Source organism: Hyperolius riggenbachi, chromosome 6 (assembly GCF_040937935.1).
Source record: "Hyperolius riggenbachi isolate aHypRig1 chromosome 6, aHypRig1.pri, whole genome shotgun sequence".
Classification (NCBI taxonomy): domain Eukaryota; kingdom Metazoa; phylum Chordata; class Amphibia; order Anura; family Hyperoliidae; genus Hyperolius; species Hyperolius riggenbachi.
Genome location: NC_090651.1, coordinates 348,645,202 through 348,664,665, shown reverse-complemented (window position 1 = coordinate 348,664,665; position 19,464 = coordinate 348,645,202). Strand labels below are relative to the sequence as shown.

At 45.3% G+C, this 19,464-nt stretch overlaps 1 protein-coding gene across 1 annotated transcript in view; it reads left to right on the top strand.

Moving 5' to 3' along the window:
- The window catches only part of USP48 (ubiquitin specific peptidase 48), a 66,196-nt gene extending 57,618 nt beyond the window's left edge, over window positions 1–8,578 (top strand). The window contains exons 21-27 of the mRNA XM_068241585.1: window positions 1,272–1,378; window positions 1,455–1,559; window positions 3,551–3,709; window positions 5,899–6,024; window positions 6,127–6,175; window positions 7,336–7,362; window positions 8,230–8,578. Coding sequence (XP_068097686.1) covers window positions 1,272–1,378; window positions 1,455–1,559; window positions 3,551–3,709; window positions 5,899–6,024; window positions 6,127–6,175; window positions 7,336–7,362; window positions 8,230–8,252 — 596 coding nt within the window. The 3' untranslated portion in view covers window positions 8,253–8,578. The remainder of the gene's footprint in view (window positions 1–1,271; window positions 1,379–1,454; window positions 1,560–3,550; window positions 3,710–5,898; window positions 6,025–6,126; window positions 6,176–7,335; window positions 7,363–8,229) is intronic.
- The last annotated feature ends 10,886 nt before the right edge of the window (window positions 8,579–19,464 follow it).

Below are 19,464 nucleotides of genomic sequence, written 5' to 3'. Positions count from 1 at the left end.
ATACTCCTGCATATTATTGAAGAGCTGTGTGTGGTGTCACTAGGCTGGATCAGTGAGTAATACTTCTGCAAGTTATTGCAGAGCTCTGTGTGGCAGTGTTACTCGGCTGGATCAGTGAGTAAAACTCATGTGCGTTATTGCAGAGCTGTGTGGTAGGTGTTACTAGGCTGGATCAGTGACTGATACTCCTGTGTATTATTGAAGAGCTGTGTGTGGTAGCTGTCAATAGGCTGGGTGTGTGTTATTGCAGAGCTGTGCATGGTAGGTGTCATCAGGCTAGATCAGTAAGTAATGCTTTTGTGTGTTATTGCAAAGCTGTGTTTTGTGATTAGGCTGGATCACTGAGTAATAATCCTTTTGTAATGTTGGAGATCTGTGTTTTGTAGCTGTGACTAGGCTGGATCAGCGAGTAAAAATTCTTTGTATTGTTGCAGAGCTGAGTGTGGTAGGTGTCATTAGGCTAGATCGATGAGTGATACTCCTGTGATATTGCAGAGCTGTGTGTGGTAGGTGTCACTAGGTTGGATCAGTGAGTAAATACTCTTGTGTATTATTGGACAGCTGTGTTTGGGAGGTGTCGCTTGGCTGGATCAATTAGTAATGCTCCTGTGAATTATTGGAGAAGCTGTGTGGTAGCTGTCATTAGGCTGGATCAGTGAGTGATAATGGATCAGTGAGTGATAATGGATCAGTGAATGATAATGGATCAGTGAGTAATACTCCTGTAGGTCATTGCAGAGCTGTGTGGTAGGTGTCACTAGGCTAGATCATTGAGTTATGCTCCATTGTATTATTGAAAGGGTGTGTGTGTGTGTGTGTGTGTGTGTTAGGCAGGGCTGTGGAGTCAGACATTTTTGGGTATTGTGTATTATTGCAGAGCTCTGGGTGGCAGTGTTACTAGCACGGCTGTGGAGTTGGAGTCGAGTAGTCGGAGCAATTTTAGTTAACTGGAGTTGGAGTCTGAGTCGGGTGATTTTTTTTTTTTTTTTTGTACCAAATTCACAACCCTGGTAAGAATTAGACTAGAGTCGGAGTTTAGGAGTCTAAGCCATTTTGGGTACCATTCCTGGTACCTGATTTTTGTACTGACTCCACAGCCCTGGTTACTAGGCTGGATCAGTGAGTAATATTCCTGTGTGGTGTTGCAGAGCTGTGTGGTTAGTGTCACTAGGCTTGATCAGTGAGTAATACTCCGGTGTGGTGTTGCAGAGCTCTGTGTGGCAGTGTCACTAGGCTGGTTCAGTGAGTAATACTCCTGTGAATTATTGCAGAACTGTGTCCAGAATGCCGGGAAGGGCTGTTGTGTCAGCAGGAGCGAGATCTCCGGGAATACACCCAGGCCACCATCTATGTTCACAAAGTTGTGGATAATAAAAAGGTGCAGTATTACCTCCTATGCTGTGCACAGTGTTGATTTCTTCAATATACATCTGACACTGGTAACTCCTGTACAGGTCATGAAAGACGCAGCCCCAGAACTGAATGTCGGCGGTTCTGATCCGGAAGATGAGAAGGAAGAGTTCAGACCTGATGGAGAGAATGATCCAGACTTTGCCCAGGTTACAGCTGCTCTCTGTGTGTGTCATGTGTGTGTTTTGGAGAACAGCCTTTTATATCCACATTACAAGCGCTCATGAATCCTGCAGCCAGATTACAGCTTTGTTTAAGCATTTACAGCAGCGGAGGCAGTATATTTACACCCCACTGGTGGTTATTAATGGTTCCTGGGGCCGTAGGGATACGTACTGCGCCGCGACCACTCCCACACGCGTTCTTGGTTAGTATTCTTTTCAGTGAATGGGAACACGGTTCTCGTTCACCAATCCGAGTGCCTGTGTGATCAATGATCACCAGCATTAATAAGATGCCGGTAAGTGAAAACATACACACGCTATTTCCTGTTCTCAATACACAAGAATTTAAAGTGGGGGGACATCCTAGTGGTAAAAATACGCCCTAATAAATTAAACAAAAATAAACAAATCCCCACGGTAAAATAAATTAACCCTTTACCTCCCCTACTCTTCCATAGTTGTCAAAATAAAACATTTGCATATATTTAAAAAATTATAGTTTTCTTAGGGACTCAGCTTAAATATGTATGTCATGAAGGTATATTACTGTTATTTTTTGAAAATAAGAGCTTGTAATTGGTGACAGATGCAAAACTGAAAAAATAAACCTTTATTTCCAAATAAAATATTATTGCCATACGTTGAACTAGGGACATATTTTAAACTGTAATAACTGGGACAAATAGGCAATTTATAATGTGTGGCTTTTATAATGGCTGAAAACTGAGAAATGATTTTTTTTTTCTTATTATTTCTGTTAAAATGCATTTGGAATAAAATAATTCTTAGCAAAACGTACCACCTAAAGAAAGTCTAATTGTTGGCGGAAAAAACGAGCTATAGATCATTTTGTTGTGATAAGTAGTAATAAAGTTATTGGCGAATTAATGGGAGGAGCACTTCAGTGGGGAAGTGGTTAAAGGACAACTGTCGTGGATTTAATGGCATTTTGATAAAGTCCTAATTAAAACCACTGATTTATTTAAAATTCCGTAACTTCTGATGAAGACATCACTCTGAAATAGATTACTAGAAAACAAGATGGGGGTGTGGTCCCAGCTGTGCTCCTTATTGCCCCTCCGATTAAAGTACTGCTTTCTTAGCATTTGATAAAACCTGCAGTGAGAAGCTGATGAAAACTGCCACCGCTGATATTGTAAAATGCTGGTTACCTTGCTGTTACAATGATTTTTCTTTGCTAGTGTCTGAGTCGATCCTGGAACCAGAATACATACAGCAATATAGCCTGTTCTATATAGTGGTTCTGAGTCAACAATGGCTATCATTCATAAAAGTGCTGTCGGTAAAGTAAATCCGTGCGGGGAAACACCGCTGACAGTATTTCAGCCTTCTGGGTGGTCATTCATAAAAATGTTGCCTGTTGCGATAGGAGTGCGGAGATATTCCGCTGTAGGCTGGTGTTAGGCTGTCGGTAGGCATGCGGAAACAGAAGCTGGCCGAGTCCCTCCATGCGGTGTTCTCTGCTACTGCTTGGGAGGTCTGTCCCATTCACTTACATGTACTCTGCATGCCTATCGCTACATCCAGGGGAGTGGTAATCCCCGTCTGCATACCGCTTGCGTAAAGTTTTATGAATTTACATTTTGTTACATTTCTGCATGGAATCACCGCACAATGCGGTAATTTATCGCTCTGCTCGGGAAAGTCCGCTTCGCATGCGGAAACAGCCTTTATGAATACACATTTTGCTCAGTGTTCGGTAAAGTTGGCTGTTTTTAGCATTTCCGCATGCGGGAACGCTTTATGAATGATAGCCAATGTAGGAATTCAGAAGTGTAGATTAATAGACCTGGTGGCCAGGGAAGCTGGAGGAGGCTGTAGAGGCCTCTTCTGTGGATACAAGGAGAGCCACAGGTGGATATAAATGCCTGTTCTTTACACTGTACTTCTCCTGTGGTACAGCTGTTTTCGAGGCATGTAAACCAGACACACAACCTTTCCTCTTGTCTGCACAGGCGAATGGAGCAGCCAAGCGGCAGAAGATCTCCATCCAGGGCCTGGCTGTTTGTCAGAAGCAGCAGGGAATTCGCAGGAGCACCCGACACAGGAAAGTACGGGGAGAGAAAGCATTACTGGTCTCTGCCAATCAGACGTTAAAGGACCTGAAGATCCAGGTGAGGCATCCCTCACTGATGTCATACGCTGGGGATTGTGGGGGATTTTATTGATGGGATCGTTGGCAATGAAAATCGTCACCTTGTAAAATGCCTGACCCCCAGTGGGTAATAAAGTGTATGTGTGCTGCCCACTTGCTTCACTGCTTGCTTCCCATGTCGCCTTACCGCGTGCAACCCCCTCACTTCACTGCTTGCTGCGTTCTGCCCCCTCGCCTTACCATGTGTCGCCCCGTCACTTCACTGCCTGCTGCGTGCTCCCTCACCATACTGCTTCACCGCCTGCTGCATTCTGCCCCCTTACTGTGTGTCACCCCCAATGCTTCACCGCCTGCTGCATTCTGCCACCTCACCTTACCGTGTGTCGCCCCGTCACTTCACTGCGTGCTGCCCCCTCACCTTACCGTGTGTCGCCCCATCACTTCACTGCCTGCTGCGTGCTCCCTCACCTTACTGCGTGCAACCCCCTCACTTTACTGCTTGTTGTATTCTGCCCCCTCACCTTACCGTGTGTCGCCCCGTCACTTCACTGCCTGCTGCGTGCTCCCTCACCATACCGCTTCACTGCCTGCTGCATTCTGCCCCCTTACTGTGTGTCACCCCCATTGCTTCACCGCCTGCTGCATTCTGCCACCTCACCTTACCGTGTGTCGCCCCGTCACTTCACTGCCTGCTGCCCTCTCACCTTACCGTGTGTCGCCCCATCACTTCACTGCCTGCTGCGTGCTCCCTCACCTTACTGCATGCAGCCCTCTCACTTCACTGCCTGCTGCGTGCTCCCTCACCTTACTGCATGCAGCCCTCTCACTTCACCGCCTGCTGCATTCTGCCACCTCACCTTACCGTATGTCGCCCCGTCACTTCACTGCCTCCTGCCACCTCACCTTACCGTGTGTCACTCTGTCACTTCACTGCCTGCTGCTTGCTGCCCCCTCACCTTTCCGCGTGCAGCCCTCTCACTTCACCGCTTGCTGCTTTCTGCCCCCCCCCCCTCACCTTACCGTCTCTCCCGTTGCTTCACTGCATGCTGCCTCCTTCGCTTCGATTCGCTGCGTACTGCCATACTTATGTATTGGTAGTGAAATGGTCTCTAGTTAAGTCTATGCCGAATCGGGATTCAACATTCTCAGTGTCGATGTACTTGTGTGGTCCCTAAGCAGTTAATGTTTATACACTGGCAAATTAAGCCTTTCTGTAGAGAGGAAGGAAACTGCGCCATAGATGAAGCATGCCGCTGCTGGCTGGCGTGTAATCCTGGAGGGTCATTCATCTGCACATCTTCAGAACACACACTTGCAGATGTGCAGAAATGCAGGTGCCCCCGTCCTCCTGAAGTCTGGTTAGTTCCAAGTCTTTGGCAAATGGAGGAGGAGCTTGCTGTATTGATTAGCATTGTTGTGGCTCTCGATAGTGGGTTCTGCATAATATTGGTGGCTACATTTGCCAGGCTCTGGGCTGCAGCAGATGGCTCACAAATGCTTGTTATTCTTGCCTGGTCCAGTTCTCTGTGATAGTTTCATACTGGTTGGAGTTTTTCCATTGCACCGCCCACAAACTATGATCAAAAGGATCCCCAATAACTTGACCGCCCACAGAGTTCAACTAAAATCCTTTGGAGCCCGAGTTTCCTGTCATGCTGTCCCTACCCTGTGGCGAACACGGCGAATCCAGCGCTGGAGACTTGGGCGCAGCCGGCGCCACCATAGGCCGTAATAGGGACTACGGCTATAGCAGGCACAGGGAGTAACTTCAGCACCGTCAGAAGACGGATCTGAAGTTGCTTGAAAACAATAATTCGGCCTCCAGCAATAGCTATAAGCCAAATTATTTCATTCCCCCACTATCCATGGCGGCCTGGAGGGGGGATGGTAATTAACACGGCCCGGACTTGTGCAGAAGCAGGACCAGCCATATACCGCTGTATCCTGCGCCCAAGTCTCCAGCGCCGTTCTCTCTCATACGCCCTGTGGAATGCCTTGCCAAACTTAATCAAGACAGTTCCAACCCTGGAGACGTTAGAATCAAAACTGAAAAGCCATCAGTTTAGTCTGGCATGTATGCTCACATAACTTTTCCCCTGTACTGATCTGAGACAAGCTTATGAGCATTGGGTCCTGCAGGAGAAAAGTGCTTTACAAATGTTTTGTTGTTGTTCCATTTATAACACAGCGCCCTCTTCTGTTCCACAGATCATGCACGCCTTTTCAGTCGCCCCGTTCGATCAGAACTTATCTATTGATGGCATTGTGCTGAATGACGACTGCGCCACCCTGGGCTCTCTGGGGATTGTTCCAGAATGTGTGATTGTTCTTAAGGTTGTATTAACCCCCTCTTTGCTTTATCCAGCCATACACTCCCCCTTCTTTCATTCCTTCCCCTGCCAGGAGTGAATGACCCTCATTGTCTCTTGTTCTCAGGCGGACGAGCCGATGACAGACTACGGGGCGATGGATGATGTCATGCAAGGTGAGTGGGGGCTGAGCAGACATGGGAGGTATCCCCAGTATGCATTCCAAGTTTATGAGAATTTCTAACTCTGCAAGAAGCAAATTCACCTGGGCTGAGCCAGAATTGGGCTTAAAGGAAAACTTTAAGGAAGCGAGAGGGATATGTAGGCTGCCATATTTATTTCCTTTTAAACAATACCAGTTGCCCGGCTATCCTGATGATCCTCTGCCTCTAATACTTTTAGCCATAGCCCCTGAACAAGCATGCAGCAGATCAGGTGTTTCTGACATTTTTGTAAGATCTGACAAGATTAGCTGCATACTCATTTCTGGTGTGATTCAGACACTACTGCAGCCAAATAGACCAGCAGGGCTGCCAGGCAACTGGCATTGATTTTAAAGGAAATAAATATGGCAGCCTCCATATTCTTCTCACTTCTGTTCTCCTTTTTTTTTTTTACTTCACAGTCCTCTTCAGCCCTGGCGTTATGATTATTTCCAGATTTAGGGTCTAAAAGCCGTGCAATTTTTTTTCACAAGCTTTTAGGACCTAAAAACAAGAAGAAAAAAAACATACCACAGAGAGATTTGCAGCAGATCTTGCATATAACTCACTCAGGCACTGGATTACTGCTCTGAACTGAGGATTTTTCTCTCGTGCCTGACTTGGGGTTACCGCTGAGGACGTTAAGAGTAGCTGTCGGGCATAAAATGAAAAATCAATTCTTTATTTTTTTTATCTGGTAAACAAGCAATAAGGATGCTAACCAGGCGATCCAAAAGTTATTCACTTTTTCTTGGGGGGGGCTAGGCGGAAGTGCGCAGTACTGAGTTGTGGAACGCGTCACATTGGACGTGTGCGAGGCTGTGTGGTACACAGACAAGCGGTGAGCAGCTGGGTAATTAACCCCCCCTCTCCCAACCGCACACCTGCAGCAATTACGTCTCATTAGAATCACAAATTCGAGTAGCTAGCTACTTGTAATCATTCGTGAGATCATCCCTGGTGGGGATACCTCACTAAAGTTGAAGCTGTTTGGTAGAATTTTGCAGGAAATGCTGATAATTTGACCTCTTGGTTGTGGTGAGCCAATTATAGGAGCAGGAATGCTGGCTGCTTGTTAGTTGCATGTTGTTGTGGCTTATTACAGTAACCTCTTCTGTCTATTTCCTCCACAGTCTGCATGCCTGAGGAAGGATTTAAAGGTACGTAGTGTGTGCCCATGACAAATAGGCGAACCAACTGTGGATAATCCAGCATCAGTTATCCTAGAGTCAGTCAGATGGGCTCTCATACCTACAATGTTTTTGTAGTGTAAACAGATACCCAATTTAAATAACTTGACCTTAGACTAGAATTCTTTTAAATAAAATTGTATTCTTGTAGCTAAATATACAAAAATTACATAGAACAGTTAAAACCATTATTCAAATAACAAATAAAATATCTAACAGCATCAGGCATTTTTCTCGCTCAGCTGCAAAAAAAAAAAAAAAATGGGTTTGGCCCGGCCACCAGAGATCTGCAGCTTAAAGATGGGCATGGCCATGATGTGGGTGGAACCGAATACTAGTGAAATACAGGTAGCCCCCAGTTAACAAAAGAGATGGGACTGTAGGTCTGTTCTTAACCTAAATCTGTTCTCTTTTGCCCCCTCTGTTCCAACTGTGCCTCTTTAGTCCCTCTCTGTCACCTCAGTTCCCCTGTGCCTATTTTGTGCCTTCAGTATAGATAGCCAGGCATAGGTGCCCCAAGTATAGGTAGCCAAGCATGGGGGTAACCATGGTTACAGGACGCCACAAACTCGGCAACTGGAGGAGAGAGTGGTGAGAGGAGTCAATAATGGATTTAGGTTACAGAGCGGCCAGCGAAGGGCCACACAGGGCAGGCCGCGCTACCAGCAGGAAAGGGAGGCCCGCATAAAGTGAGGCCCACAGCAAGAATGTGCTTGTACGCAGGCAGTGCCCCTGGGATTGTGCAGTAGTATCTCAATGCTAGACTGAATTCTCCATCTGAGTAGTTCGGGTGTTACTGCATGCTATGTTCTTGTGACTGTGGCCTCTTGTTTTCAGGAACGGGTCTGCTGGGACATTAATGCTGCAATGGATGACGTTACCTGGAGAACGACTTGGCTAGAGAGAGAGACCCTCTATTCTAGCTCTTCCAGGGGGCCCGGACCCCAATCCTACTCCAAATAATGCCTTACAATGAATTTAGCAGATTGCACTGAAGGACTGCTGCGGAAATATTCTACTTTTTATATGTAAATAAGGACAATGGTGACATGTTGCATATAAATATATATATAGAGAGAAATCTTGTTTACACTCTTGTGTCCCCGGCAGCTGCTCTCATGTAATATACACTCACATTACATCTTTCTGGCCTGCTTGCTTGAGTCATTAAAAGCCTCTATAGTGAGACCTTTGTGCTGTGAAAGTGTGTCCAGGAGCTGCGAGTGCTGAATGTGCAGAGGTGATGGCGCCCTCTGCTGCTGTAGCATGGGATGACCTGCATGGCCAATAAAGGAGGATTAACCTCTTGTGAGTGAAATGATTTTATTTTATTAAAGGATAACTGCAATAGCAGCATAGGGGGCAATATTTTGGCTGGGAACGCGAAGAATCACTCTCGTTCCCATGCCTGTCGGGTCCTGACTGCGAAACCAGAAGTGGTCGCCGCCGGGGACTGGAGCGTCGCAGAGACACGGCGAGGGCACCGATCGGCTGCAGGGGGCTGAGGGAAGCCCCAGGTGAGTAAAACTCATTTTTTTTCTTTTTAGTACACTTAGGGCCCGTTTCCACTAGCGCGAATTCGCATGCAGACAACGCATGCGGATTCGCATAGGCAATACAAGTGGATGGGACTGTTTCCACTTGTCAGTTTTCATTTGCGTTTTTATGTGCAGGATTTTTCTGCACGGTAGACCCTGCAGAATTCGCCTGCGTGTGGAATGCAGGCGAATCGCAGGCAATGTATTTAATAGGGAAATCGCATGCGTTTTTGCCGCGATTTCGCGTGCGATTTCGCTTTGAAAGTAATGTAAATTGACACAGGCAGTGACATGGTTAAAATCGCATATACCCTGCCTATGCGAAATCGCGGCAAAAAACGCATGCGGAATCGCATCCGCATGCGATTTTGTCAGCGGTGATATGCGGCGATTCCGCACCGCACTAGTGGAAACGGGCCCTGAAGGTTCACTTTAACCTCCTTAGCGGTAACCCCGTGTGTGACACGGGGTAAGCCGCCGGAGGGTGCCGCTCAGGCCCTGCTGGGCCGATTTACATAATTTTTTTTTTTTTGCTGGACGCAGCTAGCACTTTGCTAGCTGCGCCAGCACACTGATTGCCGCTGGCCCGCGCCCGATCGCCGCTATCCGTTGCGGCGCGCGCCCCCCCAGACCCCGTGCGCTGCCTGGCCAATCAGTGCCAGGCAGCGCCAAGGGGTGGATCGGGACTCCCAATGACGTCCCGACGTCGGTGACGTCATCCCGCCCCGTCACCATGGCGACAGGGAAGCCCTCCAGGAAATCCCGTTCTTTGAACGGGATTTCCTGATCGGAGATCGCCGAAGGCGATCGAAGCGGTGGGATGCTGCTGAGCAGCGGCTATCGGCTCGCTACATGATTATAAAAAAAACTGCTGCACTGCCCCCTGGTGAAAATTTTTCATGCCGCCAGGGGAGTTTAGCACCAGGGCAACTTGCTCAAGAATTACACTTTCAAGCTATAAACCCAGAACCTCAACATATTCTAGCATTCTTACAGAGAGGTCTAGCTAAAGACCTGGGGGCCGATGACTCTGAAAATTTAGACTAATTAGGATCCTGTGGGGTGGATTGGGCAGGGCCACTACCCATGTGTGATGACATGTAAGCATCAGGAAAAGAAAATTACAGATAGGTAAGTAACCATTTTCTGTTTAGTTTTTTTTTTTGTTTTTTTTGTCCCATTGTCACAGGTTCCCTTTTAAAGGAGCTATCAGGGAAAAATGAATAAAATAAGTGCTACTTACCGGGGGCTTCCTCCAGCTCCCAGCATGTCCCTCGCCGCAGCTCGCTCCTGGTCCCCGGCGATGACATCAGGCCGACCCCCAGGTCGGCCTATACTGCGCCTGCGCAATCGGCGCTGTCAATCACCGCCAGGGCCGGATTTGCCATAAGGCACTGTAGGCACGTGCCTACAGGCGCCTTGTGCGGGAAAGGCGGCTCCCCTCCTCCTCCCTCACGACTTTCTTCCTTCCCTGCAATGAAGTACCTAGCTGCCGCTCTGCTAACACCACCTGCGCCCCCTCCCCCGCCTCGGGTGTGCGAAGGTCAGAGATGCCGGGGCGGAAGGAGAAGACCAGGAAGAAGCTGTTCTGGAGGGGGATTCGTCAGTAGCTTCCTTCTTGTTGCTCCAGCCACTTATGCCTTCGCAGCAGAGTTCAGCCTAGACCCCAGCCCAGGAGAAAGCTTCCCCCTGCAGTGATGGCAACTCGTCCTCCACCATGCCCTCCACGTTTGGAGGGAAGCATCCTCAGCCCCAGCCAGAAGACCCACAGGAAACCGGCAGACAGCTTCGTACATGCTGGCCCTGCACGTGCTGGAGTGTCTGCTTTCCGAGGCACAGACAGAGCTGCACGCCGGAATTCCTGGAGCAGTTCAAGGAGGGGGACAGCCCAGCCATTATCCTTATCGGGGGAGGCCACCAAGCAGCTGCTGGCTGAACTACTGCTCTCCTTCTGGATGATGTCGGAGTACAACACTCAGCACAGCCACAACGTCAAGGTGATCCCTGCTCATCCTTCTCCTACTTCACTGCTCTGTCCTTCATTCCCATCATCCTTCAATGCTCTGTCCTCCACATCCTCCTGCTACACTGCTCTCTCCTCATCTTCATCCTTCACTTCTCTGATCTCCTCATCATCCTCCTGCTACACTGCCCTGTGCTTCTCATCCTCCTGCTTCACTGTCCTGCCCTCCTCATCCTCCTGCTTCACTGTCCTGTCCTCCTCATCCTCCTGCTTTACTGTCCTGTCCTCATCCTCCTGCTTCACTGTCCTGTCCTCCTCATCCTCCTGCTTTACTGTTCTGTACTCCTCGTCCTCCTGTTTTCCTGTTTTGTACTCATCCTTCTGTTTTACTGTTCTGTCCTCAATATTCTCCTATTTTACTGTTCTGTCATCCTCCTCCTGCTTTACTGTTCTGTCCTCCTCATCCTCCTGCTTTACTGTTCTGTCCTCCTTATCCTCCTGCTTTACTGTTCGGAGTACAACACTCAGCACAGCAACAGCTTCAAGGTGATCCCTGCTCATCCTTCTTCTACTTCACTGCTCTGTCCTTCATTCCCATCATCCTCATCCTTCAATGCTCTGTCCTCCACATCCCCCTGCTACACTGCTCTCTCCTCATCTTCATCCTTCACTGCTCTGATCTCTTTATCATCCTCCTGCTTCACTGCCCTGTCCTCCTCATCCCTCTGCTTCACTGTCCTGTCCTCATCCTCCTGCTTCACTGTCCTGTCCTCATCCTCCTGTTTTACTGTCCTGTCCTCCTCATCCTCCTGCTTTGCTGTTCTGTACTCCTCATCCTCCTGTTTTACTGTTCTGTCCTCAATATTCTCCTATTTTACTGTTCTGTCATCATCCTCCTGCTTTACTGTTCTGTCATCATCCTCCTGCTTTACTGTTCGGTCCTCCTCATCCTCCTGCTTTACTGTTCGGTCCTCCTCATCCTCCTGCTTTCCTGTTCGGTCCTCCTCATCCTCCTGCTTTCCTGTTCGGTCCTCCTTATCCTCCTGCTTCACTGTTCTGTCCGCCTCATCCTTCTGCTTCTCTGTTCTTTGCTCCTTATCCTTCTGTTTCCCTGTTCTTTCTTCATCCTCCTGTTTCCCTGTTCTGTCCTTATCCTCCTGCTTTACTGTTCTGTCCGTCTCATCCTCCTGCTTCATTGCTCTGTCCTCATCCACCAGCTTCGCTGCTCTGTCCTCATCTTTCACTGATCTGTCCTCATCCTTCACTGTTCTGTCCTCCTCATCCGCCAGCTTCACTGCTCTGTGCTCCTTATCCCCAACTTCACTACTCTTTACTCCTACTTCACTGCTCTGTCCTTTATCCCTGCCTGACTTTACTGACCCTTTGGAGCTTACACCATATGGGCCCATTTCCATTAGTGCCAAATTTGGCACGAATCTGCAGCATTTTCCCGCAGGTGAGAGAAGCGGGGAAATGCTGCCTGCCTATCTTCTCAATGCCATTGTCGTCCAGATTGTACAACTATGCAAATCTGGATGGCATGCTGCAGCACCTGAGCCCCTATTGCTGTGGCATGGCTTAGCAATTTGGGCTGCGTATTTGCAGAACAACGGGGGGCGGCCAGAATCATGGCTGTGGCTCCTAGTGGAAACTGGCCATTATATTCTGTACTCTATTCCCTGAGTCATGTCACAAACTGTCCTTAGGATCTTACACTCCAATCACTGTTTTATGTCTTTGTTAGTGACATGACACAGTGATTAGAGTGTAAAATTCTAAGGATTGTTAGTGACATAACGCAGGGATTAACGGTCAGAACATTTTACTTGGGGTGTGGCCTGTGTTGAGGGGTGGGGCTTAGGGCACTGGAAGGTCTGTGCCTACGGGCTCCTGAGTTGTAAATCCGGCCCTGTTCACCGCCATGTGGACCAGAGCGGACTGCGCAGGCACAGAACTATTGACCTGGAGAGGTCGGCCTGACGTTATCGCTGGGAGCGAGCTGTGGCGAACGGCTACGGGGACTGCTGCGGCGAGGGACATGCTGGGAACTTGGGGCTGGAGGAAGCCCCCGGGTAAGTAGCACTTATTTTATTCATTTTTCCCTGATAACTCCTTTAACCAAGGATTGAATTTCATCCCAATCAGTAGCTGATACCTCCTTTCCCACAAGAAATCTTTACCTTTTCTCAAATAGATCCCCAGGGGGCTCTGTATGGCTGATATTGATGTGAAACACCTCCCACAGTGTGATGTCATGACCATGGTCCTGACAGTTGCTGTCTGTGAACCTCATTGGATTGTGGGAGGAAATAACTGCTTTTTCCAACTGCCAAGCAAGCAGAATCTCCTGTGCATAGAACTCTCGGTAACAAACCTTCCATACGGATTGCCTGGCAGAACTAAAGATGCCGCCAACTGTGATAAATTATAGAATGTATATCGGGGAGAGGTAACATTTTACAGTGGGCAAACACGGACTGATCTTTAAATGCATATTATAAAAAAAATAAACCATTACATTACATTTTTTTCACTAAAGTTCCTCTTTAAAGAGAACCTGTACTGAGTAAAAATATTTAAAATAAACACATGGGGTAACTTCAAATGAACATTACATAGTTACCTTGCCATCAGTTCCTCTCAGAAGCTCACCACTTTCTTCTGACAATGATACTTTCCAGTTCTGACAACATTTTGTCAGATCTGAAATATATCAGTTGCTGTCAGTAAAATATCAGTTGCTGTAAGTTATAGCTGAGAGGAAAATTGATGTACCAGGTAATGTCAATGTTTCCCTATGGCTCAAGTGGGCGATGTTACAGTTTAACTGTGTGCTGACTAGAAAGCTGTTATGGGTAATGGCCATTTTCAAAATGGAGGATAGAAAATTCCCTTGATCATAGTGAACAAACAGGATGCGGGACAGAAGAAAGACACTGAGGAGTAGACTACATGGAAGGTAAGTATGACTTGTGTATGCTTATTTTGACTTTTAATTTTCAGTTCAAGTTTTCTTTAACCACTTCAGCCTACAGCTTCGAAAATCTTATGCATCCAAGCAATGTTCACCTCCCATTCATTCGCTAATAACTTTATCGCTACTTATCAAAATTAATTGATCTATATCTCGTTTTTTCCGCCACTAATTAGGCTTTCTTTAGGTAGTACATTTTGCTAAGAGCCACTTTACTGTAAATACATTTTAACAGGAAGATTAAGATAGAAATGGAAAAAAAACATTATTTCTCAGTTTTTAGCCATTATAGTTTAAAATTAATACATGCTACAGTAATTAAAACCCATGTATTTTATGTGCCCATTTGTCCCGCTTATTACACCATTTAAATTACGTCCCTATCACAATTTATGGCGCCGATATTTTATTTAGAAATAAAGGTGCATTTTTTCAATTTGCGTCGATCACTATTTACAAGCTTATAATTTTAAAAAATGTAATAAGATACTCTCTTGACATGTATATTTAAAAAGTTCAGACCCTTAGGTAACTATTTATGTCGTTTTTTTTTTTTTAATTGTAATTTTTTAAATTATTTTTTTTAATACAAAAATGTATTTGGGTAATTTTAGTTTGGGAGGTAAATAGCCAATTTTAGATGTAAAATAATGTATTTTTTATTCAATACAGGTATGTGGGTGCAGTTTACTATTTGGCCACAAGATGGCCACATTCAAAAAGTTCCTAGATGCGAACGATGTCGCATCTAGGAACTAAAATGAAGAGAAGTTGTTTCCTGGGGGCAGAAATACCACGCTCTCTGATGAGAAAGCGTTGGTATTTCTGCCGGGGACTTGGATCGGTGAATGGGAATTATATTCCCATTCACTGATCGGGGGGGTAGCGGGAGGCATCGGGGGTGCGCGCGGGCGCGCGCCCGATCGCGCGCACCACACGGCTGCAGCACCACTGCCTATCTGGACGGATATATGCGTCCAGATATGGCGAAGTGGTTAAAGAGAATCTGTATTGTTAAAATTGCACAAAAGTAAACATACCAGTGCGTTAGGGGACATCTCCTATTACCCTCTGTCACAATTTTGCCGCTCCTCGCTGCATTAAAAGTGGTTAAAAACAGTTTTAAAAAGTTTGTTTATAAACAAACAAAATGGCCACCAAAACAGGAAGTAGATTGATGTACAGTATGTCCACACATAGAAAATACACCCATACACAAGCAGGCTGTATACAGCCATCCTTTTGAATCTCAATAGATCATTTGTGTGTTTCTTTCCCCCTGCAGCTATCTTCCACTGAAGTGTCAGGCTATTTCTTCCTGCAGAGTGCAGACAGCTGTGCCTGTATGTAATTCCTCAGTATGTGAAAGCCCAGCCAGCTCAGAGGAGGATTTATCCAGCTTGTAAAAGATAATAGAACAAAGAGAAGCTGCACTAATCTAAATATCACACAGGCAGTGTGCAGAGAGGGGCCTGGAAGGGGGAGTTCATAGCAGAATCACAACACTGAAGAACTTGGCAGCCTTCCAGACACAGGCTGACAAGTCTGACAAGAGAGAGATTAGTTGATTTATTACAGAGATGGTGATAGTAGAACGTGCTGCAGTAAGCCAGAACACATTAGCTTTTGGAACTTGTAGGATGATAAAAAACAGGATACAATTTTTGTTACGGAGTCTCTTTAAGGACTAGACCGCTATATTGAAATCTACGTCTTAGCAGAGAGAAAACGCTACAAACAGGATGTAGATTTCAACAGGTGTGACTTGTTACAACCAGAGGGTGTCCTGATACCTGTGTAAAAAAGCCCAACACATTATGTCTTGTTTAGAAGCTGAAAATCATCCCCACCTCACCGGGGTACAAGTATTTTCTCCATAACGAAGCTGAGAAAATGAAGCACTACCGGTATATAAAAAGACTCCAGATCTTGCCTGTTTTATGTGAAACCACAAATGACTGAAAGCTCTGATGCATTCACAGGACGCCTTTGAATAGGAGAAAAGACCTGTACAGTATGCTATCCACAAGCACATAGGTTCCCAGAGCACACAACACAAATCTATATCCCCTACATATCTGGTATAAGAGCTGCACATACTGCTTAGAGACTCTGAAGCCTCCTAAAATGCCACTTTTTATTTAACATTTACCTTCTATATTATCACCCAAGCTAAAACGCTGCATCCCCACGGCAGAACGCTGTTTAACCACTTAAAGGGGCACTATGGCGAAAAATTTTAAAATATGTGCAAACATAGACAAATAAGTATGGTTTCTTTCCAGAGTAAGATGAGCCATACATTACTTTTCTCCTATGTTGCTGTCACTTACAGTAGGTAGTAGAAGTGACAGGTTTTGGACTAGTCCATCTCTTCATGGGGGATTCTCAGCAAGGCTTTTATTCTTTAATAAAGATATTTCCTAAAAAGGATTTAAACAATGATGTTGACCAGTTTCCTTGCTCGCTACACAGTTTTTTGGCAGTTGGACAAAGCAACTGCCATTCACTAAGTGCTTTTGAAAATAACTAAATCCCTGAGAATCCCCTATGAAGGGATGGACTAGTCCAAAACCTGTCACTTCTGTCAGATTTCTACTACCTGCTGTAAGTGACAGCAACATAGGAGAAAAGTAATGTATGGTTCATTTTACTCTGGGAAAAAAATGTACTTCTTATTTGTCTCTGTTTGCACATATAAATTTTAAAAATGTTTGCCATAGTGCCCCTTTAATGACAAGCTGACTTATAAAAACATCCTGGAGCCATTAGGAGGCTCTAGCAGGACATTTTTATAACTCAGACAGTGCTGCTGCCGCTGCGCACGTGAAAATAGTGGGAAAAATACACCAAAGAAAAAATACACCTGTATTTCCAAATACTATATTGTCACCATACTTTGTACTAGGGACATAATTAACATAATTAAAATGTTGTGATAACCAGGACAAATGGGCAGATAAAATGTGTGGGTTTTATGCACAGTAGCAGTGCTTATATTAAAACTATAGGGGATGAAATTGGAGAAATAGTTTTTTGTTTTTTTTATTGTTTTTCCATTTAAAATGTGCAGAAAATACAATAATTACTGAAAACAAATATCAACCCCAAAAAGCCCAATTGGTGGTAAAAAAAAAAACAAGATATAGATCATTTCATTGTGATTTAGTAGTGATGAAAGGGATGAGCACTGAAAGGTGAAAATCGCTCCTGTCCATTAGGGTAAAAACGCCTTTGGGGTGAAGTGGTTAACCCCCCCCCCCCCCCCCCAATCTCTGGGTCAAAATGTGGGGAGCGCTTCCTTGTAGAGGCAGAGCTTAGCACTGTAGCTCTGCCTCTACTTGCGTCAATCCCTGCTTATCGCTGCCTCTCCCCGCCCTTCTGTCTTCTTTCACTGAGAGGGGTGGGGGACAGGTGGCGATCAGTGGTGGATTGACATTAATGGAGGCAGCACTAAGCTCTGCCTCCTCAGGCAGCAAAATCCAAGTTTTTAGTGACGGCGGTTGCAGGGGGCTGGTAGAAGCCCTAGGTAAGTTAAACTTGCTTTTTTCCCATCAGTTTCGGTTTACTTTAATGTGTACCTGAGATTTGTTTGGTGTTAGTTAGGTGTAAATAGAATGCTTACTGTGCAATATACTCGTTCCTTGACCGACAACTTGACCTTTATAAAAAGGTTCTGTTTATTTACAAATTAGTATTCAAGTTATGGCACATGAAATATTTAGTGCTAAGGGAAGGGTGGAAATGGAGACATATCTACTATCGCCCACACGTGATCTGACCCTCCAAATCCATGACTCATTCTTCTTTTCCTCTCGCAAAGTGGTGTTCCTCTGGTTATAACAGGTAACAACCCCTCCTCCATGGAAGCCAGCAAGAGTCTACCTGCTTGGTGATAATAGTGTAGCGTGGGTGAGAACAACTTAGAAAGAATGTCTCCAGTTCCCCCTTCCTTTAGCACTTAATATTTCGTGTGCCATTATTGGATTACTTATTTGTAAATAAACCTACCCTTTTTGTAAAGATCAAGTGGATGGTCATTAATAAATAACATAAGCTAGAATACATTATAGTAAAGGGGGGAGGGGAATGTGAAAAAAGCTTTTTTGAAAATGTCAGTCCTTAGCGAAAGTCTGTCCTTAGCGTGTATTTGGTAGTCCCAGCTGAAACGAGTAATGCTTCATACACACTTGTCTTTGGAAAATGCAAGATCACAGACCAATCTTACCCCCTTCCATGTAGTATGAGAGCCATACTCTACACAGTCTATTCTATGGAGCTGAACTCCCCATCAGATAAAATCTTTGCAAGATGCTGCACACACAGATGCCCGTACACACTCAAAAGATCATTATCTGCAAAAGATCTGTTCCTGCAAAAAATCCATTCCTGCAAAATGCATTCATAGTCTATGAGATCTGCAGATCCTCATACACACCTGGTTTACCAGACAATCATCTGCAGATCAGATCCACCAGGATGGATTTTCAGATCTGCAGATGATTGCCAGATATGCAGATGAAGTCTGTTAAACCAAGTGTGTATGAGGATCTGCAGATCTCATAGACTATGAATGCATTTTGCAGGAACAGATCTTTTGCAGATAATGATCTTTTGAGTGTGTACGGGCATCTTTGTGTGCAGCATCTTGCAAAGATTTCTGTCTAATGGGGAGTTCAGCTCCATAGAATAGACTGTGTAGAGTATGGCTCTCATACTACATGGAAGGGGGTAAAATTGGTCCGTGATCTTGCCTTTTTCAAAGACTTTTATCTCAAGTGTGTATGAAGCATTACTCCACGGGAGTCTAGCAGATCTCAGTAAGTTGGAAATGGGGAGATTTAGGACACGTTCCAGAGTTTCTCTCCTGAAATGGGCGGCAGAATTTAGGAGTCCTGCCTCGCCTCAGCTGATCCTCCCCTGGCTTTTTGAGGGGCAAAATTGTTCAGGAATGTATTATTCATCCACCTTTAGGATATTGCTCATCGACTGCATACAATTATTATTACTATGATTATTAATTTATAAAGTGTCAAAATATATGACATTCATTACCCATGAAAATCCTACAACATTACTCCTCTTTCTGCTTTGATCTAGGCAGCCTTTAGCAACTAAGTGCTAATTGGAAAGGTGCTTTCCAGAAATCCCTGAAGTCGTCTTGTGACATATGAATTAAAGGTCAACACAATAGCCAAACTAAATAAAATAGACGTGAAAAGCAACAAAAAAGAGAATTGGCTCTTGGGTGCATGAAAATCAATAAACAACTTTATTAATGAATAAATACCAAAATCCTAAAACTAGACCTATACACAATCTAAATACATAAACATAAAAAATATATATATATCACAAAAACCCCGCCACAAGGGCCATTAGAGGCTCAAAATCTCCATCATAGACTAAGGGGCTGCAGTCCCCAAAAATTGATTAAATCAATATTTTAGCTGGTATGAAAAAAATGCATGAGACCTTTATGAACATAGTTCTCCATTGATAATAGTGTTAGAAAGTTCACAAGAAAAATACTAATGCAACTGAGCCCCCCACTCGCAGGGGCTAATGATGTAACAGATGGAACAAATGCACTGGAA